This window comes from Sorex fumeus, unplaced genomic scaffold (assembly GCF_029834395.1).
Source record: "Sorex fumeus unplaced genomic scaffold, SorFum_2.1 ptg000047l, whole genome shotgun sequence".
NCBI lineage: Eukaryota > Metazoa > Chordata > Mammalia > Eulipotyphla > Soricidae > Sorex > Sorex fumeus.
The window spans coordinates 15707327-15733832 of NW_026606104.1; the positions used below are offsets into that span (position 1 = coordinate 15707327).

Here is a 26506-nt window from a genome sequence, read left to right on the forward strand (position 1 = left end):
GAAGTCTGAAGGTGCCATCAGGCTGCTGATGCACTCGCCTCACAGGTACAGATTGACCTGCTGGCAGCACCATACCCCCATTGATGGTCTACTTTTAATTTACCTTTGTTTTCATGCTTTCTTCTGCCCTAAAATGTCTAAACATGTACATGCCATTCCTTTCTGGTAACTACCAATGTTTATAGTAAAATAAGATGTTACACAATATTAAATTTTTGATTGCTGCCTTAAATACCCTCTTACCATGTTTCATTGAAATTTTTCTTATTAAGGACCATGATTTACAAAATTGCTGTTCATAATAGAGTTTCAGGCATAGTGTTCTAATACCAATCCTATCACCAGTATTTTAATCTTGACCCACAAATGTATCTCCTCTCATTTTAATATGCAATTTTTGTGAAACCCTTTATAACACAATCTGCAATGCAGTATGGTGATTTATGCTCTTATCTTTTATTCCCATTCTATGGTCAGAAATATGAGGTTAGGAGATTTGGTCATAGATCATAAAAAAGTGATGGGTCCGTCTCTGACTTTCTTACCCTTGGCTTTTTGGAACTATATTTTCATTGGGCACTGAATTCTGTCTCCTGTGGCTTTTCAGTTTTCTGAAACCTTATCATTGTAATCAAGGATTGTTGGAGTGAACTATCAGGACAGATATACAAATATATCTATAGCCTGTTCAATGTTTGAGGTCTGAGGAGTTGTTTGCTTTCTGTTTTTGGTCATCACTCAATATCTTTCCTTCCAACTTTGGGAAGATAATCGTTATATTTTGTGGTTTGTGGCTGTGATCCTTTGCTTGTTTCACTGGCAATGATGTTTTTCTGATTTTTTTTTTGGTCAGTTTCAGTGGATTTTAAGGGAGAGTAATTTTTAAATGTTCTCTTTCTTTTTTACGTAAATTCTCTAGTAATATTTAAAAAACAGATCAGGTCATGTAATACTTAAACTGTTTAGTGAAGGAAGAAGAAACCACTTAGTTTAAACTGGAAACTCTCATGACTTGTGCAGTCATTTATTATTTGAGCTCTGCTTACCTCTGCAATTTCATGTTGTTTCACCTCTCCTTACTATTTATCATAAGAATTATTTTATTTTTAGTTGTAAAATATATTATAAAACATTTATATACAAAATACACAAAAGAACTCCTAGAACTCAACAAAAAGTAACATAACCCAATTAAAATATGGTCAAATCATAAAAACCCCACAAAAAATACAGAGGGCAAATAAACATATAAAATAAATGCTCAACATCATATTCCATTAGGTAATTACAAAATCAAAACAACAATGAAATATTTATACCTATTATAATGGCTATTTTTAATTGATAATACCAAATTTTGGCAAAAAATGAAGAACAGCAACTAATTTTTTTAAAAAAATTAAAGAACTATGATTTACAAAGTTATTGATAGTTGAATTTGGGGTATATAACATTTATTTTTTTCAATTTTATTTCTATAAATTTGTTTACAGTAATTGATTACATTCAATACTTCAACGCCAATCTCACCACTATTATACCTTCTATCCACCGTTATTCCGAATTTTCTCATCACCAGTAAAGCCTGCCCTACAGGCAGATGCTAAATAATTTATTTTGTATTACTTGTTATGGATGGTATAGTATGTCCTAGATACCATAACAGCCAGGACACCAGATGGGTGGGGAGATGGGGAGGGCAGCCCATCCCCACCTCCATGTGGCCTAGAGTTTTCAGTCACTGGGTTTTTGTATGCCTGGGTTTTTTTTCTGGAGGTTTAAGGCTTCCGGGGTTCATTTGGAGCAGGGGGAATGAGAATTCTGAGTTTTGGGTATATAATATTTCAACACTCTCCCCAACCACCAGTGTCAACTTCCCTCCTCCAATGTTCCTATATTGCCCCCTGCCAACCCCACCCCATCCCCACCTGTTAAGTTGACAGGCACATTACAAAGTTTCAGTGGTTGCAGCTTAGAGCTCATGTTTTCAGTTTTATTGCATCTGTGTTTTGGATATATGGCTATACCACTCACCCATATCACCAGTACAACTGAAACCTTATTTCCTATTTACCCGTTATTTACAATTCTCTTCCTTTGCTTTGTTTTTTTTCCTTCTCTGCCTTTCTTATGTCTAAACACTGGGGTCAAGGGTGATTTAGGAACCCTATTTAACTACATTTCCTCATCCAGTATTCTATATACCACAGATAAGTGATATCATCCTTTGTCTTTTTCTTGCGCACTCAGTGTGATATTTTCCAGTTACAACCATGTTGTAGCAAATTGCATGATTTCATCGTCTCTTGCAGGAACATAGTAGTCCATTGTATTATATTCCAAATCTCTGTTATCCATTCACCTGTTGTTTGTCACTAGGTTGATTCCATATCTTAGTTATTGTACTGAGTGCAGCAATGAATAATGGTGTGCATATGTCCTTTTGAAAGAAGGTTTTTATACCCTAGGTGTAGATGCCCCGAAGTGGTAATGCCATCGCATATGGCAGTTCATTTCTAAGTTTACTGAGAACTGTTTATACTGTTTTTCACAGGGGTTGTATCAGCAGTGAGTGGGACTTCCTTTTCCACCACATTCCCACCAACAGGATTTTTCCTACTATTTTTGATAAGTGCCATTCTCACTGGTATGAGAAGGCATCTCATTGTCATCTTGATTTGGATTCCTCTGATGATAAGTGATGCAGTGTATTTTTATATATGCCTACTGGCCACCCTCCTGTCTTCCTCTGAGAAATGTCTGATCATTTGCTCTCCCTATTTTTGAGTAGGGGTTTTAATTTAATTGGTTGATAATTGTGCGTCCTTTTTATATCCTGGATAGCTTTACCTGATGTGTTGAGTACAATTTTTTTTTCCAATTTACTTAGCCACTTTTTAGTTTTGGCTGATGTTTCTTTTCCTATGTGAAAGCTCTTTAATTTTATGTAGCACCATTTGTTTATTTTTGATTGTGTTGCCTTTGCCATTGGTATCAGATCATTGAAGTAACTTCGAGGTCCAAATCTTTTTTTTCTTTTATAAAAAATCTTTGACACCTTCATTTACAAAGTTATTTGTAATAGAGTTGTTTCAGGCATACAATGTTACAATATCAGTCCTACCTCTAGTGTCCCCTCTCTCCATGAATGTCCCAGGTTTCTTCCCACTCCAAGCCTACCCCCTTGGAAAACACATAACAAATTTATTTCATATTACTTAAAAAACTTAAAAGAATGACAAATGGAATGACCAGAAAATGACTCAATAAAAATAAATTTGTCATGATTAATTGCTAACTGATTATTTTAATCTATATAAATAAAAAGTTAATTCATTATTTAAAATGTATAAAATCCTTAAGCAAGCTAGGAGTAAACATTCCTTTCTTAATCTAGTAGAGGGCAACTATGTTCATTGTTAGTGAGTATCATAGTCAGTGCCACTTATTGAGAAGTTTGTCCTTTGGAAAAGCTCTTTTAAGGCTTCTTGCAAAAATGGTTTCTTTTTTTATTAACTGAATCATCATCAGATACAGTTACAAATCTTCCATGTTTGAGTTTCACTCATACAATGATCCAACACCCATCCCTCCACCAGTGCAAATTTTCCACCACCAATGTCCCCAATACCCCTTCCCCATCCCATTCCTCCCCCTGCCTCTATGGCAGACAATTTTCCCCCATACTCTCTCTCTCTAATTTTGGGCATTATGGTTTGCAATACAGATACTGAGAGGCTATCATGTTTGGTCCTTTATCTACTTTCAGCACACATCTCCCATCCCAAACCATTCCTGCAACCATCATTGACCTAGTGATCCCTTCTGTATTCCAGCTACCTTCTCCCCCAGCTCATGAGGCAAGCTTCAACTATGGAGCAATCTTCCTGCCCCTGGTGTCTACTCTCCTTGGGTGTCAGTCTCATGTTATTTCATATTCCACCTACGAGTGCATTCTTTCTATGTCTGTCCCTCTCTTTTTGACTCATTTCACTTAAAATTTGATACTCTCTATGACCATCCACTTATATGAAAATTTAATGACTTCATCTTTCCTAACAGCTGCATGGTATTCCATTGTGTAGATCTACGAAATTCCTTAACCAGTCATCTGTTCTCGTGCACTCGGGTTGTTTCCAGAATCTGGCTATTGTGAAGAGTGCTACATTTAGCATACAGGTTCATATGTCATTTTCTGCTGTGCTTGTTTGCACCCTTGGGACATATTTCCAGAAGTGATATTGTTGTTGTGATATAGAAGCTCAATTTCTAGTTTTTGAAGGAATGCACATATTGTTTTCCAAAACGGCTGGACCAGTTGGCATTCCTACCAACAATGAAAGAGAGTCTCTTTCTTCCCACATCTGTGCCAGCACTGGTTGTTCTTGTTCTTTTTGATGTGTGCCAGTGTCTGTGGTGTAATAATATTTCATTGTTGTTTTGATTTGCATCTCCCTGATGATTAGTAATATAGAGCATTTTTTTTCATGTGTCAGGTCCAAATCTTGAAGTGTTCTGCCTATATTTTTCTCAGTGTATTTTATAGTTTCTGGTTAAATCTCAAGATCTTTAATTCACTTTGAATTGAATTATGTTTGAGGTATAAGATATGGATCAAGCTTTAATATTTTATATGTAGTTATGTAGTTTTCCCAGCATCATTTGTTGAAGACTGTTCAATTTTGACCCATTGATCAGAGGATCTATTTTTATTCCAGTATCATATAGTTTTACTCACTATTGCTTTATAATATAGTTCCAAATCAGGTAATGAAGTACCTTTTAATTTCTTATTTTTCAGTACAGCTTTGGCAATTTATGGTCTTTCCTGATTACATGCAAAATTTATTATTGACTCTTCTGAATCCTGGAATAATGTCATATGAATTTGGATGGGATTGCAATACATATGTATGATAGTTTAGGTAGGGTAGCACTGTAGCACTGTCCTCCCGTTGTTCATCAATTTGCTCGAGCAAGCACCAGTAACGTCTCCTTTGTGAGACTTGTTGTTACTGTTTTTGCGATATTAAATATGCCACAGGGAGCTTGCCAGGCTCTGCCATGCTGGTGGGATACTCTCAGTAGCTTGCCAGGCTCTCCGAGAGGGACGGAGGTAGAGTAGTCATTTTAATAATATAGATTCTTCCAATCCATGAACGTGGGATATTTTCTCATTTTCTAAGTTCTTCTACCTCTTTCTTAAGCACTTTAATGTTATCATGGTATATATCTCTGGTGTCTTTTGTTAAGCTGAATCCTAGGTACTTGATGTTTTTGGGTACAATTTTATATGAATAGACGTCTTAATCACTTTCTCCTCTGAATCAATTTTTGTGTATTGACTTTGTAGCTGATCATTTTGCTGTGTTGGTTTATTGTTTCTAGGAGCTTTCTTTTTGGTGTATGTTTTAGGGTCTTCTATGTATATCATCATGTCATCTGCTTATAGTGTTAATTTGAGTTATTTTTTTCCAATTTTCATCACTTTGTTTTTCTTTTCTTTTCTTTTTTTTTTTTTGCCTGATTACTGTAGCTTGGACTTCTAGTTCTATGTTAGAATGTTCTGTGAATAAAAGTTGGTATATCTGATCCTAAAGGAATTCTTTCAATTTTTCACCATTAAGGATGATATTGGCTGTGGGCTTGTTATAGATGGTGATTATTATATTGAGGAAAGTTCCTTCTACCCTTCTACCCTTATTTTGATGAGAGTTTTTTTTATCATGAATAGATATTTGATCTAGTCAAAGGCTTTCTCTGAGTTAATTTTGATGTGATCATATTATTTTTCTTTTATTAATGTATTATGCTAATAGATTTGCTTATGTTGAACCATCCTTGCATCCCTAGGATGAACCCCACTTTATCATGGTGTACAATTTGTTTTTGATATGTTGTTGGATTCGGTTAGCTAAGATTTAATCAAGGATTTTTGCACTGATTTTCATAAGGGAGATTGGTCTGAAATTTTCTTTTCTGGAAGTGTCTCTATCTTCTTTGGGCCTTATTATAATTTTAGCTTCATAGAAAGTATTAGGAAGGATTCCTGTCTTCTGTATTTTGGAATAGCTTAAGAAGTATAAGTAGTAAATATCTGAAGGTTTGATAAAACTCACTAGTGAACCCACTTGGATTGATACTTTCATTCTTGGGGAGATTCTTAATTACTGTTTAAATTTCCTTACTTGTAATTGGCCTTTTTAGGTTGTCTACTTCCTCCTTGTTCAGTTTTGAGAGATTACAGGACTCTGAGAATCTAATCTCTTTTTCTAGGTCCTCCAGTTTAAGAGCATAATGTCATTTATAGTAACCCCTTATCATATTTTGAATTTCTGATATAATTTCAGAAATTACAGTTTAATTGTAATTTCTCCCCTTTCATCTCTGATAAAATTATTTGAACATTTTCTCTTTTTTTCCTCAAGTCTAGCTAAAGATTTACTATCATGTTTAGATAATTTTTTGAAGAACCAGTCCGTGGTTTCATTGATTTCTTGAATTTCTTTTTTGGTTTCTATGTTGTTGATTTATGCTCTAGTTTTTATTATTTCCCTCTTGCTGCTTTTAGATTTTTTTTATTATTCTTTCTCCAGATTTTTGAGTTATGTGTTTAGACTGATGATTTGGGCTTTTTCCTCTTTCTTAATTGTAGGCCTGCATTTCTCTTTCCCCTATAGTACAGCTTTTCCTCTATCCCAGATATTCTGCTAGCTTCTGTCTTCATTTTCATTAGTTTCAAGGAATCTTTTAAATTTATTCCTTGATTTCCTCTTTGATCAAATTATTGTTTAGCAGTGTTTTGTGCAGCTATAAAGTGTTTGAAGTTTTTTCATCTTTCTGTGGTTAGTTTCTACATTTATGGCTTTGTGGTCTGAGAAGTACAATTTTTATATTTGTAAATTTATGTATGTTTGAATTGTTCCCTAACATGTGATTTATTTTGGAAAATGTTCTGTGTACATTAGAGAAGAATGTGTTTTCTTGTTTCGGTGGATTTAAGAGCCCTGCGTATATCAGACAACCTGTTTCTTTCAGCTCCCTGTTTAAGGATCTTGTCTTAGATCTGATATTCTGTCTAGTTGATCTGTCTAGTGGGGCAAGTGATTTTGAAGTCTACCACTACTATTATGTTTCTGTCAATGTGTTTGTTTTGGTTTTTGAGCAGAAGCTTTATGAACTTCTAAATGTTAATAACAGCATTTTTTGATCTATTGTTTTCTTAACCAATAGGTAGTGTTCATCATTGTCTCTACTTTCTTTATATTGAGTGGAATTTGACCTGATATGAGTATGGCTGTCCAAAATTTTTTTTCGTCTTCCATTAGCTTATTTGATTGTTTTCCATCCTTTCACTCTAAGACAGTGTTTATCTTGAAAGTATAGGGATGTTTCCTGTAGGTAACAAATGGATGGATTTTCTTTCCTGATCCATTACCCTACTTTATGCCGTTTTATAGGGGAGTTTAGTCCATTGACATTCAGAGATATTTTTGATGTAAAAGACTGTGTGGCCATTGTATTGTATGCATGTGTGTGTTAACCGGGTGTTTTTACAAGAGGTTTTTTTTTTATAAGTGGTCTTTTAGTTATTCTTGCAGGATTGTTTCAGTTGTTAAAAATGCTGCCAGCTCTTATTTATCTTAAAAGGTACTTTTACCTCCCTTAAGTCTATCTATTAAAAAATTATAGTTTTGCAGGGTAGTGGACTTTAGTCTGGAGGTTTTTACAATTAGTACTTTAAAAAAATAATGTAGGAGTACTGCTGTTTGTTCAGCCATTGATTAAGCTGATTAAATTGGGTCAGTTAGTACATTGAATATGCCATTTCACTCTTTCCTGTGTCATATGGAAGGTCAGTTGCAATTCTTACTTATTTGCCTTATATTTGAGAGTTTTTCTTTTCTCTTGCACTTTTAATATTTTTTTCTTTTGATTTTGCCATTTTGATTACTATATGTCTTGGTGTTCTTTTGTTGGAAACATTTTGTTTGGTACTTTATGGACCTCTTGAATCTGTGAAGAAGCATCTTAAGATATCAGAAAAGTTCTGTTATTATTTCGTTTACCAGTTGTTCTTCTCTCTTACCTATTTCCTTTCCTTCTGTTATTCCTACAATTCAAAGATGATTTCTCTTGCTATGATTTCTCTATCAAGAACCATAGATTCTTTTCTAGTTGTTTACTTTTCTATTTCACCTCATTATTGGTGATCGCTAGTATTTTGTCTTCAGTATCACTGATACAGTTCTCTGCATGTTTAATTCTGTTGCTGTGACTTGCTATTGTATTTTTATTTCATCTACTGAATCTTTTATTCATGACATTTCTGTGCATAGCTGTTCAATTTCTGCTCTCATTTCTTCCTGTATTTTCTCAATTGTTTCTCTCATGTCCTCCTTTAATTTACTGGATATCTGTCTCACTGTTTCATTTAGTTCATTGAACATCTTCATTACTTCATATCTGAATTCTTTCTCAGAGAGGTCCCTTCGGTGAGTAGCACCTAATGAGGCTTCTGGACTCTTTTTATTATCCTCCCCTTGTGGTGGGGATTTGCGTTGTTTCTTCATGTTGGTGTGGAGGTATGGAGACTGAGATGTTACATGAGATTTCTGGGTATGAGTAAATTACCTGTGGCTGCGTAAGTGGCTGCCAGCCCCCAAATAGGCGACACACACTTCTACAGAGGCCATGCCCATTTCTACAGAGGCCACACCTCCTACGGGTACCTGGTGTGTGTGTGGGGGGGGGGGGTGTTCAACCTGGGGGAGAAAGAAGACCGGGCACAGTGTTGGGGACGAATAGGAAGAGGCTCAGAGATGGTGAGTGTCCCAGGGTCCTAGAGGATGCTTGGGGCACGTATGCAGGAAAATCTAAGTCCCGGGTTCAGAATAATGACTTGCTACTGTATTTTTAACTCTTTCAACTTCATTTGTATGTACTCTTTGGTACCTGTATCAGTTCATTTGTTGTTGTTTTGTTTTGCTTTTTTTGGGTCACACCTGGCTATGCACAGGGGTCATTCCTGGCTCATGCACTCAGGAATATACTCCTGGCGGTGCTTGGGGGACCATATGGAATGCTGGGAATCAAACCAGGGTCGGCAGCGTGCAAGGCAAATACCCTACCCACTCAACTAAAGCTCCAGCTCCTGGATCAGTTCATTTTTAAGTTGATAAAATTTTTATTTTATTGATTGCTAGCACAGCGGTAGGGCGTTTGCCTTGCACACAGCCAGCATGGCCAACCCGAGTTCGATTCCTCCGCCCCTCTTGGAGAGCCCGGCAAGCTACCGAGAGTATCTCGCCCGCACGGCAGAGCCTGGCAAGCTCCCTGTGACGTATTGGATATGCCAAACACAGTAACAACAAAGCCTCCAATGGAGACATTACTGGGCCCGCTCGAGTAAATTGATTGCTTTAGTTCCAGGACCATTGTATGGAGCATTGATTTGAGCTCCTCATTGATTGATGGGTTATTTGAGCTCAGTGATTTGCCAGCATTTCTGTCCCTGTCTGTCAGAGCAGGTGAAATCATTTCAGCATTGTTCCCAAAGAGTTGTGGGTGCTACAATGAGATGCCAGATGTCTGAGGTCTGATCTAATTTTATTTTTCATTAAGCACCACTTCTTATTATCTATTAGTAACAATATCTGATCCCTTAGGGTGTTACTTCACTGGTCCTGCAGTTCAGTGTCTGATATATCCACTTGTAAGAAGGATTAAAATAGACATATTTGAAGAAATATATAAGACCCAGAACCCTTTAAATAGATAGGGATGAAGGGGTGATATTGTGTTGCTGACACATCAGCATCCATGTGGATTTGGGTTTCAGAGTGTTGGAGGTGGGGTAGTGCTTCTTTGGTCTAGGGAACCTAGGAAGAGACTGTAGATTTCCCAGAAGCACAGAAGTCACAGGGCAGGATTGGTGCTGTACCCTTGACCACTCTCTTCACATTGCTGACTCCTCTTCAGCCTTCTACACTGTATATAGTCCCCCAAGTACCTCTAGTCATGATCCCTTAAGCAGAGTTAGGAGTAAGCTCTGAGCACTGCCAGGTGTGGCCCAAGCCAATGTAGTGACTAGGAAACAAAATTCAGAGGGTAGTACAGGAGTAAGATGTTTTAGTAACCACAACCAACTGGTTAAATCCCCAGCACCACATCTGATGATCCAGAATAATATGTATTATTTTCACCTTGTTCTGTCTAATTTTAAGATCACACTGTTTTTGTTATCATAGTGAATATTTTTAAAGTCAAGTGTGTATGTAAAACTAGTTGTGTTCAGTAACGAATGAATGATAGATGGATAGCACAGCGGGGGCTAGAGCGATAGCACAGCAGTAGGGCGTTCGCCTTACAAGTGGCCAACATGGCCGACCCGAGTTCGATTCCTCCACCCCTCTCGGAGAGCCCGGCAAGCTACCGAGAGTATTCAATATGCCAAACACAGTAACAACAAAGTCTTCAATGGAGATGTTACTGGGCCCGCTCGAGCAAATCGACGATCAACGGGAGGGCCTTTACATTTACCTTTTATATATCAACAAACCTTTATTCTTTACATTTAATTGCAAAATAAATTAAAATATGATATAAGTGATTTTATGAAGACTCAAGTAGGTGTTTTATTTCTTAGTTGGTACATTTAATAACTAACATGTAATGAAATTATTACACTTACAACTGGTCAGTTTTTAAATTTCAGAAAATCATGTGACTTTTTGGAGACCTCCTATATATACTAGATATAGTATAGAACAAATTTATTGCTGAGTATTTTAAAAGAATCTCATTATAACAGCTTAACACATGTCATAGATGATCTTTTGTATTGTTCTTTGAGAAGATCATCAGGTGACCGGTGCTTTAACTTTTCAAGCCTAGTTCTCTTGAAATGTTTGTAGTAAATTTTGGTTGTTGATTTTCAATATGTAAACTGAATTTCTCCTTTAGCAGTAAAAGTAAATTTAGGTAAAAAATGTCACCCTCAAAACTACTAGCTATGATCTCTTAAAAAACAAGATGCTGCAATGTAAGTCATAGGCTTCCTGCTAACATTTCTGACCAGATTAAAAAGAATACTTGAGTTTTAACTCTCACAACTGCTGAGTGGGAGGAAGAGATTCATGTCACTTAAAAATCATCAACATTTGGGTACTGGAAACTGGAAAGTATTGCCCTAGAATGAAAATCTTAATAAAACCTGTGAGAAAAGATGTGCCTTTTATCATACCCACTGTCTTGACCTTTATTTTTTCAGGGCCCACCTGGTCCAGCAGGTATTCCTGGTCCATCAGGGAAGAGGGGTCCACGGGTGAGTAGATGGACATCTTTTCCCACTTCCTGGTAATGAATAACTTTGTGGAATGTTTTTCCTTTTATTGTGTAGCGTATACTTTCTTTGGAAACAGTGCCTGGATTTTCACGCTTATTTCTACTGTTGCCAATTCAACAACTTAAAGGACAGTGCAGCAGCTTGTTACTGTAAGTGTGAACTCTCAGCTAAATCATTCTCTGGGAACAAACAGGACCAAGAAAGACTATCAACTGTATGATAACACTGTTTTGTCCTTCCTGCATAGCCACAGATAGTTTAGGTATATTGGGTTGCTCCCATCACAGTGCTCCCATTAAAGAGGTGAGGTTTGTAGGCTTTGGGGAGTAGTGTTTATTTTTAAATTCTTTCTTTGTGCTATGTTGACTTGTAAATATTGTTTTTCTCTTCTCCGTATGTCCTTTGCATAGTTTATTCGGAGCAATGTCCTTTTTGTATGGACACAAGAAGACAGTATATGCTATGCTTTTGTTATGTGACTCTAAATGATATTTTCCTCCTGGGCATCTGTTCTCTCACCTAATCCTCAGCTTCCCTTACTTCCTAGTGCCCCCAAAAGCAGGGTCCCAAAGAGGGACTGGATAGAACCAGGGCAAGAGGTAAGCTATGTGCCACCCTGGCATCGAGATGGGCCTGGCCAAAGTGCCATAATGCTTAACTATAAGTTAAGAGCTTGGTCATGGACAAATGCTGTCATGATCTAAAAAGTAATAAATAGATTTGGACCTGCTAGGGTTAGGAATGATTAATCTGACCTGAGCGCTGTAGTCTGAGTCTGTGGCGAGATGTTCCCAGGGGAGCTGCTCTACAAGCCTCAATGTTATCTCTTATTGTGTCCATACAAAAAGGACATTGCTCTGAATAAACTATGTAAAGGGCATAGGGAGAAGAGAAAAACAATATTTACAAGTCAACAGAGAACAAAGAAAATAAGTTACAAATAAACACAGAGGAATCGGAGCACTGTGATGGGAGCAACCCAATATACCTAAATTACCTGAGGCTATGCAGGAAGGACAAAACATGTTATCCTACAATCAACCAAATTTACAGATGAGTGTTATGTTATTACTTGGAATGATATTCTTGTGGTAAAGTCCTCTTACCTAAAGAGGTGAGGTTTGTAGGCTTTGGGGAATAGATAGGAGTTTAAATGCTGCCTTAAAATCATGTGCTTCTGCACTTCGTAGTGGAACATACTTGGGCTGTTGACTAGAAAAATTACTGTACTGAGAAAATAGTTGCCTTGAGGATTATCAGCGGTTTCTCACATTACACCCAGTCCAACAAATGATTTATTGTTTTGTTAGAATTGGTTTCTTTCAGTACTAAAGAAATAAATGTGAACGTTTGCTAGCAGAAATTCTTTGTTCAGTGACCTAGAAAAAAGTATCATAATTGAGTTACTTTTGCAAAAATAAACACGGATTGTCTTAAATAATCTTGATTTCTCTCCTTATTTTTGTCACAAGGTAAAATCACCCACAAATGCTACTTTATGTTGCCCACATTCACATCAAACTCTTGTCTGTGTGAAGTCTCAATGGACTGTTCACTGTACTCTAGTTTCTATGTAGCATTTATTTTATTTCTCTACTTGATAATCTATCTTATTCCTCCCATATTGTCTTCTAAGCCTTGTTCGTTTTCCTCTAGCCTTTAAGCCCTGTCTGTTATCCTGCTCCTTTGTCAACAAATACTAGATCCTGCTTTTCTGAGAGACTAAATTTGTTTTATGACCAAATCTTTTTATTTTCCAAAGTCAGGCTGTTGATCCAAAGTGGCTCTTTTGAGTTCCAAATCTTCATCTCTTCTCATGTTTTAGCATGCTATGGGGTAAAATATACAATTATCAAGAGTCACAGAAGTGGGTGCCAACTCAGATGAGTACAGGGACTTTGGAGGTACATTTTGGTTATTCAGCTTGCTGGTTATAGCTAATAAATAATACATACTACATTAGTCATCTGAAAAGAGTCTCTTTTCAAAGAATTAGTAATCCTGGAACTAAACTGCATATGTTATAAGGTAGTTAAAGTAGCAATAAATTATTGCAATAACATGTTAGAACAGTATATACTAAGTTAGAACAAAATATACTAAGGCAGTTTATAATTAAATCTCACATGCAGTAATTTCTATAAATTATTAGAAAAGAGATATGTATGACTGAAACATAATCACAAAAGTGTGTAATTCTGTCTCACAGTGTTTCATTAAAATACTAAAAAAAATACACTGTAGCACTGTCCTCCCATTGTTCATTAATTTGCTCAAGCAGGCCCAATAACGTCTCCATTGTGAGACTTGTTACTGTGTTTGGTGTATTGAATATGTCACGGGTAGCTTGCCAGGTTTTGCTGCATGGGCACGACACTCTCAGTAGCTTGCTGGGCTCTCCAAGAGGGGCGGGAGAATCAAACTTGGGTTGGCTGGATCGGCCGCATGCAAGGCAAACACCGTCCATGCTGTGCTATTGTTCCAACCCCAAAATAAAAATAAAAGATAAAAAAAGAGAAATCACTTCAAAAGAAAATAATAAGTATTTAAAATAAGGTGGGATATTTGTTGATACCTGAAGTATCTTCTGATCCGTAGTCAGACGCGTTGGCTGGAGCGATAGCACAGCGGGTAGGGAGTTTGCCTTGCATGCAGCCAACATGGCCGACCCGAGTTCGATTCCTCCGCCCCTCTGGAGAGCCCGGCAAGCTACCGAGAGTATCTCGCCCGCACGGCAGAGCCTGGCAAGCTCCCCGTGACGTATTCAATATGCCAGACACAGTAACAACAAAGTCTCCAATGGAGACGTTACTGGGCCCGCTCGAGCAAATCGATGATCAACGGGAGGGCCTTTACTTTACTTTTACCTGAAGTATGTTTTGGGTAGAAAGGGAGCTTGATTAAATTAAATCAAAGGAATACATAGTGGTAAGATAAAAATCTAAGGGTAGAATGAATTAATACATACTGAGAGAAGTCTAATTATACTTTGTTATTTCAGGGCTTCTTTGTATAGCTTTTAGAAGTAGGACTAACATTCTATGACTATTAACAGGGATAGTAAAGAAAGGAGGTAAATATTGAAAGCCATATTTTGAAGCAAAAGATGGAGTCCAGAGTTTTTATAATTAATGTAGCTTTATTTCCAGTAATGACGGATTGAGATCTTAGAAAAATTATACAATTTTATAAACAAAAAATATTTTTTGGATGTTATTTGAATCTAAATCAAAGAATGATTATACTTTTTTGTTTTCAGGGTATACCAGGACCACATGGAAATCCTGGGTTACCTGGATTGCCTGGTCCAAAGGTAAGTGGCTACTCCTTATTACCACATGATTACCTTTACATTACTAAAGGTCCTTAATAATTTCCATCCAACTGTGGATATCAAGGCTTTCAGTTGTCTTCAGAGGATAGTCATTCAACAGAATTGCTTTAACTTGCTAGAGAACTTACTTTCTGTAGAAGCCCACAAAAATTTCATTTACATAAGTAATGGTAAAGATATGTGCAAGCCTGTTTTAGTGTTCTGAAGTTATTATTTTCAAAATTTGATATTGATGTGGTAACTTCTTGAATACTTTTACTTTTACACTAAATCAATGCAATTTTAGTGTGTAAATGAATAAACACTGATGAAATAAAATAGCATTCATTTCTTCCCCTAAACTTTCCCTAGAACTTTAACTTGAAAGAAGATTTGTGAGAATATTTGTGAATGCAAAAATTTTTACAGAATCAATTAATTTGAAAGCCAGTATATGTGTGTGTTTGTGTGTATGTGTGTATTTGTGTGTGCATGCACATATATTTATGGGCACACAATTGTAAGATAGTAATATGAACATAGATAAAAGAAGAAAAAATATATGCCAGATTGTCAGATTGGTTACCCTGATGGGAAGTATGGGAATATATGTATATCTCATACATGCAGATGTATATACATATACACATATGATATGTTTATATATTTCTATATAATTATATCTTTAATTATTCATCTTCATTGCCTGAAACCTCATGCGTCTTTTAAGGTCACTCATAACCCCTCTGTTTATTAGTGATAACACTCTATCAAATAGGAGAAAACAACTATCAAATAGGAATTAAGAACACAGACTTGGCCTCAGCTTTCTATATAGGACTAGAATCAAATACTTGCTTTGTCTCTTTAAACTTCATCCCCCCACCAATTTTATTTTATTAAAGCACTATGAGTTACAAAGTTATTCATAGTTGGATTTTTTTTTAATGTAGGAGTACTGCTATTTATTCAGCCACTGATTAGCTGATTTAATTGGGCATGAACTTCACCTTACTTTTTTTTCATAATTTTATTCATTTATATATTTTTCTTATTATATTTATTTATTGAATCACTGTGGGAAAAGTTATATAGCTTTTAGGTTTAAGTCTCAGTCATACAATGATCAAACACCTTTCCCTTCACCAGTACTCATTTTTCACCACCAAGAACTCCAATATACCCCGCTCCCACCCCTCCCAATTCATGTGAGGCAGATGATTTCTACTTAACTCTTCTCTACATTGATTACATTCATTATTTTGACAAAATATGCACCTTTTTTGTTAGAATTCCCCCCCCAACAATCAGAATTGCTGAAAAGGCATTGTAAAATACTTTGTTTTCTATAGCTGGTTATGAGAATCATATAATCATATGATGATTTTGGATTTCTGCAAATAGCCAGATAATTACGAGTTGGATTTTTGACATACAGTGTTCCAACACTGACTCGCCACTTTTGTCAAATTCCCTCCACAATTGCTCCCAGATATTTATCATAAAAATACAAAATATAAACTGATCCAAGCAAAAATAATTCTCAATTTTTTGTTTTTCTTCCTATTAACTTGTAGTTATTTGACTCCAGGGACAACATCTTATTCTTTTCCTAGTGCTTTCCATGTTGTTGGCATGATACCAATAAATATTCAACCAACATTGTATTAATAAACTGACTTAATGTGGTATCAGACAAAGGTATCACAAGGAAACAGGAATACTGATTAAATATTTTATATTGAACACTTATTTATAGTATCTCAGTAGTTCAATTTTAGTTCTAACACTTATTTTATTTATAGTATCTCAATAGTTCAATTTTAGTTACCAGTACAGAATAGACTTCATTACCTTCTTCACCACATAGATGAAAACAAATTGAGATAAATATTTAAATTGGATAATAGTTTCTACCTGGTAGAATTGTATTAGAAACAAAATTTTTTACTCTTTCCTTTACTTTGGATTGTCTGTCACAACATGGTGATAAATCTGTTTGTAAAACCATCTTGAGAAGGAAGGTGGGATTTAGAATGTCCGTTGAGTCAGTTTTCTTAAAATGGCACTTAATGAGAGGCATGGAGAGATAGGATGTTAGCTAAATACAATGGTCCCAAGTCTTATCCCGGCACAGAGTATAGACCCTTTAACCCTGTAAGAAGTGATCTCTGAGCTCTGCTAAGTGTATCCCAAAAAATCAACAACAAAACAACCCCCAAACAAAATTAAAAGACATTTAAAGACTTTTTCAATTTATTAAATAATAATATTGAGAGAAGTGATCTGTTGTCTGATCCTTGTCTTTATGGAAGAAAAATTCACTCAAACTAATGATAGATTCTATTAAGAAAAAAAAAAGGAGGGGAAAATAGAACACTACAGAAGATATTTGGATCAGGCTGAACCAAGAAGTAGGTAGCTCCAATAAACTCATTGTGTGGATTTCTGTTTTCCTTTATTTTCAACTTTGACTTTTCCCATAATTTTCCTTATGTTGTGAAGTTTCCCTGTCAGGTGGCAAAGACTTGGTGCCCACTAGTCTTATCTATTCAGTATTAAAGATCCAGGGGGAAGTAGCACCCCTACTCTCAGCAAACACTATCTGTAAGAATTTTGATTTTTGACATTCTTGGGTTTTTTTTTAGTTTTTTGTTTGTTTGTTTGTTTGTTTGTTTGGGGGCCATATCCAGTATGCTCAGGGCTTATTCCTGGTTCTATACATAGGCATCACTCCTGATGAATGAAATATGGGATCAAATCTGGGTTGGTAGTGTACAAGGCAAGTGCCCCATCTGCTGTACTATAACTTCAGCCCCAGTATTGACATTCTTGGGCTTCATATCCCACAACTCATAGTGATTTTGATTTAGGTAATTTTCATGTGTGCACCTTCATTCCACAGGGCCCTGGACAGTCTCTGATTAATAGATGTTCATGCAAACGTCCTATTCTGTCATTACTAGCAACAAAATATGTTCATTTTAAGAATAACTAGAGTAAGGTATAATGCTATTATATATAATTATATTATAATAAGGTATAAGAATAAATATAATGTATAAGGTTATTATACTCATAAAGTGTATAATAATCTCAGGGCCAGAGAGATAGTATAGGGACCAAGGTGCTTCTTTTGTATATTGTCAACTCTGGTTTGATCCCCAGCATGGCTTGTGGTCTCCTGAGGACCACAGGGAGACCCGCCTGAGCATGAGCCAGGAATAGCTATTAAGCAACCCTCCTTCCTACCACTAACAAAGGATATACTGATGTCTGGTCTCTGAGAACCTTGTCACTGAATTGTTAAAAAATAGAACAAAGTGAGACTTGATATTTTTAGTGGTAAAGGTAAAGGTAAAGGCCCTCCCGTTGATCGTCAATTTGCTCGAGCGGGCCCAGTAACGTCTCCATTGGAGACTTTGTTGTTACTGTGTCTGGCATATCGAATACTCTCGGTAGCTTGCCGGGCTCTCTGAGAGGGGCGGAGGAATCGAACTCGGGTCAGCCATGTTGGCCGCGTGTAAGGCGAACGCCCTACCCGCTGTGCTATCATACAGAATTTTTTCAGCATGATAAAAATCTCACATTATATCACAGTTTAAATAAATTAAAGCAAAATTTACTTCAGCTTTAATCCAGTGAAATAAAAATATTATTTTAGTTAGCTACAATAGCAGTATACAATTAGTAGTATTAAGTAAAATATCCTTAATAGTATTAAATAGCAAATATAGAAGAGTAAGAAAATCAAGAAACAGCTTTAAAAAGTTAGTGTTTAAAAAAACAGTTTATAAAACTTAGTGTTAAGTTTTATCCCTGGCTTTGATGCTATACTCCCATGTCTCCAGTTTGTGTTTATCTAAAGCACTTTCTCTGTGTGAGAATTAAATGCATACCTTGAATGTAGATAACTTATTCTATAAAATATTTTACTGAGTCATTTTGCCTTTAAGAATGTTCAGTCCAGGACTGGAGAGATAGTAGAGAGGGTAAGGCGCTGGAATTACACATGGCTGGCCTCAATTTTATCCCCAGCAGCGTATCCCCCAACACCTCCAGGAGTAAGCCCTGAGCATCACTGAGTGTAGTTCCAAAACAAACTAACAAAAATGTTTAGTTCAACATTTTGAAATGTAGAGTATAAAATATAAAACAGGTAAGACCAAAGTTCACCTATTACTAATAGCATAAGAACATTTTAGTAAAGGATCTGACAAAATTAAAAAATAACCATTCTTTGATTTTCTGCTATAATTTTAGCTAGAATATGACTTAATTGTATAAAATTGTTTCTTCTACCTGTTAAAGGCTCTTAGGACCATGCCAAAGGATCTAGGAGTCAATTTTTTTTTTTGCGTTTTTTTCGGTCACACCCAGCAATGCTCAGGGGTACTCCTGGCTCTATACTCGGGAGTCAGTCCTGACGGTGCTTGGGGGACCATATGGGATGCTGAGGATTAAACCCAGGTCGGTGGCTTGCAAGGAAAATGCCCTACCTGTTGTACTATCGATCCAGCCCCTCTAGGAGTCAATTTTGATAAGTTTCTACTAGCTTACTAGAATGATGTGACCTGAGCATCATTTAGAACAGTAACTGCAGGTTCAAGAAGAGAGCTCAGTGGTTAGAAGTATATGCTTGAGTTCGAACCAGGACACACCTGACCTCATCAATTCCTGCTGGGTATGGTCCTGATGATCCCTGACACTAGAGGGCCTGAGCAGCTCCCATATCCTTAGACCCTACCATTGTACTGCCCCACTGGTTGGCCAAGAATGGGCAGGAGTGCCTCAGGTCCCTGAGCACTACTTGGGATGCTTTTTCCTCAAAACATAGTAATAGAAATCCATGAGTTATAATAGTGCTTAAGACAATTAACTAAACACTCCTTTAATGATTAATTCTAGTAAATGCTATATAATTGCATTTGTAAGAATCTGAAATCCTGTTAACTGCTTGGTTCCCAGTGATTAAATAACCCAGGTTAAGGTAATACTCCACAGATTTAAAAACTCTGTCTCATCAGACCACCTATAGCAACTACAAATGCATCGGTCAGGTTATTCGTAGCTCTGTGTCACTGACTATTAAATATGGGATTTTCTCTTTCCTGAGTCTTAAATTTTGCTAGAATGACTCATAGAACTCAGGGGAAAAAACCTCTATCTAGGTTTTTCTTAGTTAATAATAAGAAACATTTTAGGAATAGTTAAAGTAGAAGTGGTACACAGGGCAAGGTGCGGAAGTAGATACTCAAAGCTTCCATGCCCTTTCTGGGTACATGTTTTCAACACATGAACACATGAACGTATTCACCAACCTGCAAGTTCTTAGACTATTCTTGTCCAGTAACTTTCTAAAACAAATTAAACTCTAGCTCCATCATCTTCCTAGAGAAATGGGACTGAAATTTCCTCTTAATTGCTTTTGTCCTTTATAGTGATGAGCCCCAACTGTGAAGCAATGTAGAAGTTCCAATCTGAGTCACCTCGTTAGCTTCTGCTCAGATATGGTAAAAGTGATTTGACCATAACAAAATAACAAAAGCTATTCTTATCATTCTGAAAATCTTAGATTTTAGGAGAGAGCATGACAAGAACCAAGGCCAAAGAAAAAGTGTATGTTTTTTATTATAATAAAATTTTATGATACTATAATATTTATTTTTACAAATATAAATATTAAAATATTATAGAACAAAGGAAAGAATGAACCAAAAATTTCTTGTAGAATAACCTACTTTTCTTGTATAGTAGAACCCAGGACTATTAAATAGCTAATGAAGGGAATTTTTTCTTTATGTAATATGCAAATGAAGACAGGAGGCTAAAATGAAAAATTCACAAGTTTTGTAAAACCAATGAAGAAAAATTGGAATGACAACAAAAATAACCTAGTAAACCAAAGACCTGTAACAAGAGACTACTTGGAAGTTTCTGAAGAATAGACAAATGACATGAGTGGTAGGGGTTACTATTAGAGAGGCAGAAGTGTCAGATGATGTGGACCTTACAAGTAAAATTTTGGTTCTATTTCACTCTCTGTTGGATACTCACAGGAGAATTCTAAGAGATAAATGACATCATCCAATATATGGTGTAGGAGCATATTCTGACTCTCATATAGAGAATAAATTGAGATCTGAGACAGTGGAAATAGAGATACCAATTTGGAATTTGTTTACTAGTACTTCCAACTCTGTCATTAGTGATAATACATTTTGTAGTATAGTCAACATTATTTGGCTGGTGAAGTATGCTTGACATAAGAAGAAGAGTCAAAGATAATTGTAAATTAAGTGGTTGAACAAGTGATATTCTGGAAATCAATTGAACAATTGGTATTCTGGGAGTTATAATCTATTGGAATACCCAGGAACTTTTTTTTAAAAAGAAAGTCAAGAATTATTTTTCAATATTTTTTAAAAAAACTTACTTTTGACTGTTAAGCTTTTTCAGTAGAGCACTTAGTTTTTCAGTGTCTTTTTGCTTTCTTCTGCTGCAATACAGAACAACCCATTTGACTTTAAGGGCCAGAAGTACAGCAAGTATGGCACTTTCCTTGCATACAGCTAACCTTGGTTATATCCCTGAAACCGCTTATGATTGCCTGAGCACTGCCAGAAGTGATCCCTGATTATACAGCCAAGAGTAAGAGTAGAGCACTGCCATGTATAGCCAAAAAAATCTCTCACCCCAAATCAGTTATGTTAGGGGAATTTCTAGGTATCTTCTTAGCAGTTAAAATCTGATCTAAGGAAAAAATCTACATAAATAAATAATACTCTGATCTCAATTTAAAATAATTTAAATACCATGTAATGTGTATGCCATATAACTAGACATACAATTGAAGTGTGGTATCATGTTATTTATGTTTTACCAAGTTATATAACTGTTTTATCCAGGGCTCCAAAGGAGATCCAGGACTTTCCCCAGGTCAAGCTCTTTCTGGAAGAAAGGTAATTATTTGTGCATGAAATTAAATTTTTCTAATATATTTAAAGCATTTTAAATTCAATAGGTTTAGATAATAAATTTTACTTGATGTTAGAGATGAATACCAGAGACAGAGTTGACGTAATCCATCAGGCAATCCGTCTGTCCCATCCTATCCATGTATAAGAGAAGAAGATCTTTCTGGAGAGTGAGAATATTGCACGCCTTCCCTACTGAATCCAAGGGGAATCTAGAATTACAATATACACTACCAACATAAGGCACCACAGAATGGAAGGTGGACAAGAACAAATATTAAATCTCCTGGTGCTATACCTTCAAGGCCTAATGTGTACTTCAGAAACTTGTTTTGTTGGACCACACCAAACAATGTGCTTATTCCCAGCTAGATGCTCAGAGTCTATTATCTTCTGATCATGTGGTTCCAAGGATTGAACTAGGACTTCCTGCATGCAAAATATATACTTAAGCCCTTTGAGCTATTACTTCCTCAGCCTCGTGTTCTTTTAAAATAAATATCCCTGCTTTACCTCAGGAAGAATGAAGTCCAAAGGAGGATATTCAGTGCTGTCAACTGACAGTGAATCACAGATAGGACTGGAGTTAAGAAACTACTCCCCCCTTTTTAGCAGGGCACCACATTTAAGGGCAGCTAAAATTTAGATGAAGTCTAGAACAAGACTTCTTAAACTTTTCTCACTTACCAGCCCTTTTTTTGCCTGAGAATTTTTTTACCTGACCCAAGTAAATCAATAGACAAAATATTTTATCAAATAACATATTGACTTGGCTGGGTCCCGCAGGTCTTCAGCTGTCAGGACTCTGCTCAGGGCGGAGAGGGAAACTCAATCCGCCCTCCTCCAAGGGGCCCCAGTGAGGACAGCCAGGCACAGGGGCAGGAGACTCTAAAACCAGGATCCAGAGACTCTAAAACCAAGCTCCCGGGAGCGACCTTTTATTCTTTAATTCTCACTCTCAGGGAACTCGGCAGGCTACTGAGAGTATCATACCTGCCTATATGCCTGACTAAGAACACCTGTAAAGGTGATTAGAGGCTGCCCCAAAAGCTTCCATCCCTCTCAGAGAGCCCAACAAGCTACCAAGGGTATCCCGCCCGCACGGCAGAGCCTGACAAGCTAACTGTGGTGTACTTGATATGTCAAAAACAGTAACAATGAATGGTCCTCATTCCCCTAATTCTGAAGAAGCCCCCAATATGTCATCAGGCTACACTGGCACGTTACAGGCACGAATGGAGACGTTACTGGGCCTGCTCAAGCGAATCGATGAACAATGGGGTGATAGTGATAGTGAACATATTTTTATTTATTTATTTATTTATTTATTTTGAATACCCATCCCTACACCAGTGCCCATTTCCCACCACCACGGATCTCAGTATCCCTCCCACCTCCCATCCCTCCATCCCATCCTGCCTCTGTGGCAGGGCATTCCCCTCTGTTCTCTCTCTCCTTTTGGGTGTTGTGGTTTGCAAAAGAGTTAAGCCTGATTTTCAGGGAGAGATGTTGGATGCTTTACTTTCCATTGATCACTTTGTATATGAGGAGATGTTGCATGGCTGCATATGCGGCCGTACGGTTTGGAAGAAATGTCTTGGTTCCCGCATGCTCGAGCTATGCTTGTAGAGGCTCATGGTCACCGGGGTTCCATCTGGAGAAGGCGGGATGCAGCACCTACTCTATCTGGGATCTCCCGGTGATATCGGCTCTGTTTGGCACCTGGAGCATTCTCCGGGAGCTTGGGGCCCTCCAGCAGTTTTCTTCTTTATTGCTGTGTGATAGTGAATATATTGACTCTAATAATTTAAAAGTTTAGAACTTTTTTAAATGTTACATGACTCCATGGGCTGGAGTGATAGCACAGTGGGTAGGGTGTTTGCCTGGCATGCGGCCGACCAGCTGACCCAGGTTCGATTCCTCTGCCCCTCTCAGAGAGACCCAGGAGGCTACCGATAGTATCTCATCCACACAGCAAAGCCTGGCAAGCTACCTGTGATGTATTCGATATGCCATACACAATAACAATTGTCACAATGGAGACGTTACTGGGCCCGCTCAAGCAAATTGATGAATAATAGGAGAGTAACAATGACAGTTAGAGATGACAGAAAAATGTTAACTTAATTAAGAAAGGTAAAGGTAAAGGCCCTCCCGTTGATCGTCGATTTGCTCGAGCGGGCCCAGTAACGTCTCCATTGGAGACTTTGTTGTTACTGTGTCTGGCATATCCAATACTCTCGGTAGCTTGCCAGGCTCTCCGAGAGGGGCGGAGGAATCGAACTCGGGTCGGCCATGTTGGCCACTTGTAAGGCAAACGCCCTACCCGCTGTGCTGGAGCAATAGCACAGCGGGTAGGGCGTCTGCCTTGCACGCAGCCAACATGGCCAACCCGAGTTCGATTCCTCCGCCCCTCTCGGAGAGCCCGGCAAGGTACCGAGAGTATTCGATATGCCAGACACAGTAACAACAAAGTCTCCAATGGAGACGTTACTGGGCCCGCTCGAGCAAATTAAGAAATAAAGGAGTAATTTATGTCATTTACCTAATTTATTGATATAAATGTTGAATTATTCTATTGGGAGCTATAGCACAGCAGTAGGGTGTTTGCCTTGCACACAGCCAACATGGCCGACCCGAGTTCGATTCCTCCGCCCCTCTCCGAGAGCCCGGCAAGCTACCGAGAGTATCTCGCCCCCACAGCAGAGCCTGGCAAGCTCCCCGTGATGTATTCAATATTCCAAACACAATAACAACAAAGCCTCCAATGGAGACGTTACTGGGCCCACTTGAGCAAATCGACAAACAACGGGAGGACAGTGATACAGTGATAGTATTGAGTTACTGTTGTTACTTGCCATTGTTACTTGCCTCTTAAGAGGGAAGGATACAAAAATTAAAGCACTATGTCCTAAGCACCAAAAGTTTATTGTTAATATGCATGCACACAATAACAATGCCATTTTATATCATTTTCAGAATTCCACAGGTTATTTCTTTTAAATCTCAGAGTTCTGTAAGCGATAGTTATCTTCTTTCCCAATTGATAAAATGGAATTTATAGAATTTAAGCAGCCCATAAATGGTAAAAAGCAGAGTTAATGATGCTCTTAAATTTTCTGCTGGTCATGTTCTTCATGTTATCACACTGTCTCCAGGCACACACACACACACACACACACACACACACACACAAACACAAACACAAACCTCAGTAAAGAGAAACTGTTGTAGAAAGAGAAAGATCTTTATTAAGAGAAATACACTATTATCCAGTGAGAAGGAATACAAATTGAGTCTTTAGAAATATAACCAGGAGCTTTATTTAGAGGATTTGATAAGTATTAAATTATTATAAGTATTATTTTAAATGTGGTATATATTTACAATTGAATATATAGATTTGTAAGAATACGCCATGGATAGCTTGCCAGGCTCTGCCGTGTGGGTGAGATACTCTTGGTAGCTTGCTAGGCTCTCCGAGAGGAGGGATACAGGCCATGAGCATTGATTCCTTCGAATGCCTAACAACCCGAATCAGATGATTACACTGGAATAGATGTGGCTCACTGCTGGTAGTTTCTATCTTCTTGTCTGTGCACCAATATCCAATTATGATGAAGAAGAAATTGAGAAGTTCTACATGTAGCTGGAGAAGTTCTATAAAGAAGACCATACCTTCTACAAGATCACTGTCGGTGATTTTAATGCCAGGTTAGGACTGAGAAGATGAGCTAAAGAAATCCACATCTGGAACCATGGCCTAGAATGGAACGAACAGGGTAAGAGACTGTCAGAGTTCATCACGTCAACCAAGACCATCCATGATTACTCAGTTCCAGAAGGCTGAATCTAAACGTTGGACATGGAAGTCTCCCAGTGGACAGTTCCACAATGAAATTGACCACATCATATTCAATCGACAGTTTTGCCTGACTGATGTCGCTGTTGTCCCAAAATTCCAAAAGGGATAAGCCCCCTTTCCTTCATGCAAAATTTTGCTTCATGGAGCAGGAAGAAAGGGCTGCAAAGCTTAAGAAGAGAGCTCCCAGAATGACCACCAACTAGGAGCCCTTTGGCACTATTGCGGCAACATGGGAAGATGCCATAATTGACAAAGGTGAAGGAGAATATTATTGACTGATTCAGCACCTCCATGATTGTGCGAGGAACACCAAGAGAGAGAAAGCCCAAAAAAGATGCCTGTCTTAGAAAACTCTTGAGCTCATTCACCAGTGTGGCTTGGCGCGAGCCTCAGGCAACCACAAGTGAATGTCCAAGCTTTCAAAGCTGTCAGAGAAGCGAAAAAGGAAGACCTCAAAGAGAGAAGAGCAGCAGTGCTGGTCGATGCAGCAGAAACCAGAAAAAGCATTCACAATGCCCACCTATCCTTTGCCAACTACAAGACCAAGATGATTGCCCTCCGACGTCCTGATGGATCTATCACATTTTTCAGAAGGGAAATGGAGATTATCCATGACTTCTACTCTGATCTGTTCGATAGTCACGTCCACCTGCCCACATACCAAATTCCACAGGATGGATATGTTGTTCTCAACGTTATCCCTTCTGAAATCTGACATGCCATTTCATCGGTAAAGAAATGAACAGCACCCGGCCCAGATAAGTCAGACCTGAACATGTGAAAAATCTTCTGTCAATACTTACATCAGTACACTGGCTCGGCTCTACACATGCTACTGCTCTGAATACAAGGTTCCATCCCAATGGAAAACCAGCAGGACTGTGCTACTGTATAAGAAGGGAGACATCCACGACATTGGCAACTATTGCCTGATCTGCCTGTTGTCTGTCGTCTAGAAGCTGGTCACTCGAGTCATCCTGAGTAGGATTTTCAGAACACTACAT

At 37.6% G+C, this 26506-nt stretch overlaps 1 protein-coding gene across 1 annotated transcript in view; it reads left to right on the forward strand.

Annotated features, from left to right (window-relative positions):
- COL24A1 (collagen type XXIV alpha 1 chain) overlaps positions 1-26506 on the forward strand; it is a 324882-nt gene that overhangs the window by 27888 nt on the left and 270488 nt on the right. The window contains exons 5-7 of the mRNA XM_056123526.1: positions 11273-11326; positions 14607-14660; positions 21569-21622. Of these exons, the coding sequence (XP_055979501.1) occupies positions 11273-11326; positions 14607-14660; positions 21569-21622 (162 nt within the window). The remainder of the gene's footprint in view (positions 1-11272; positions 11327-14606; positions 14661-21568; positions 21623-26506) is intronic.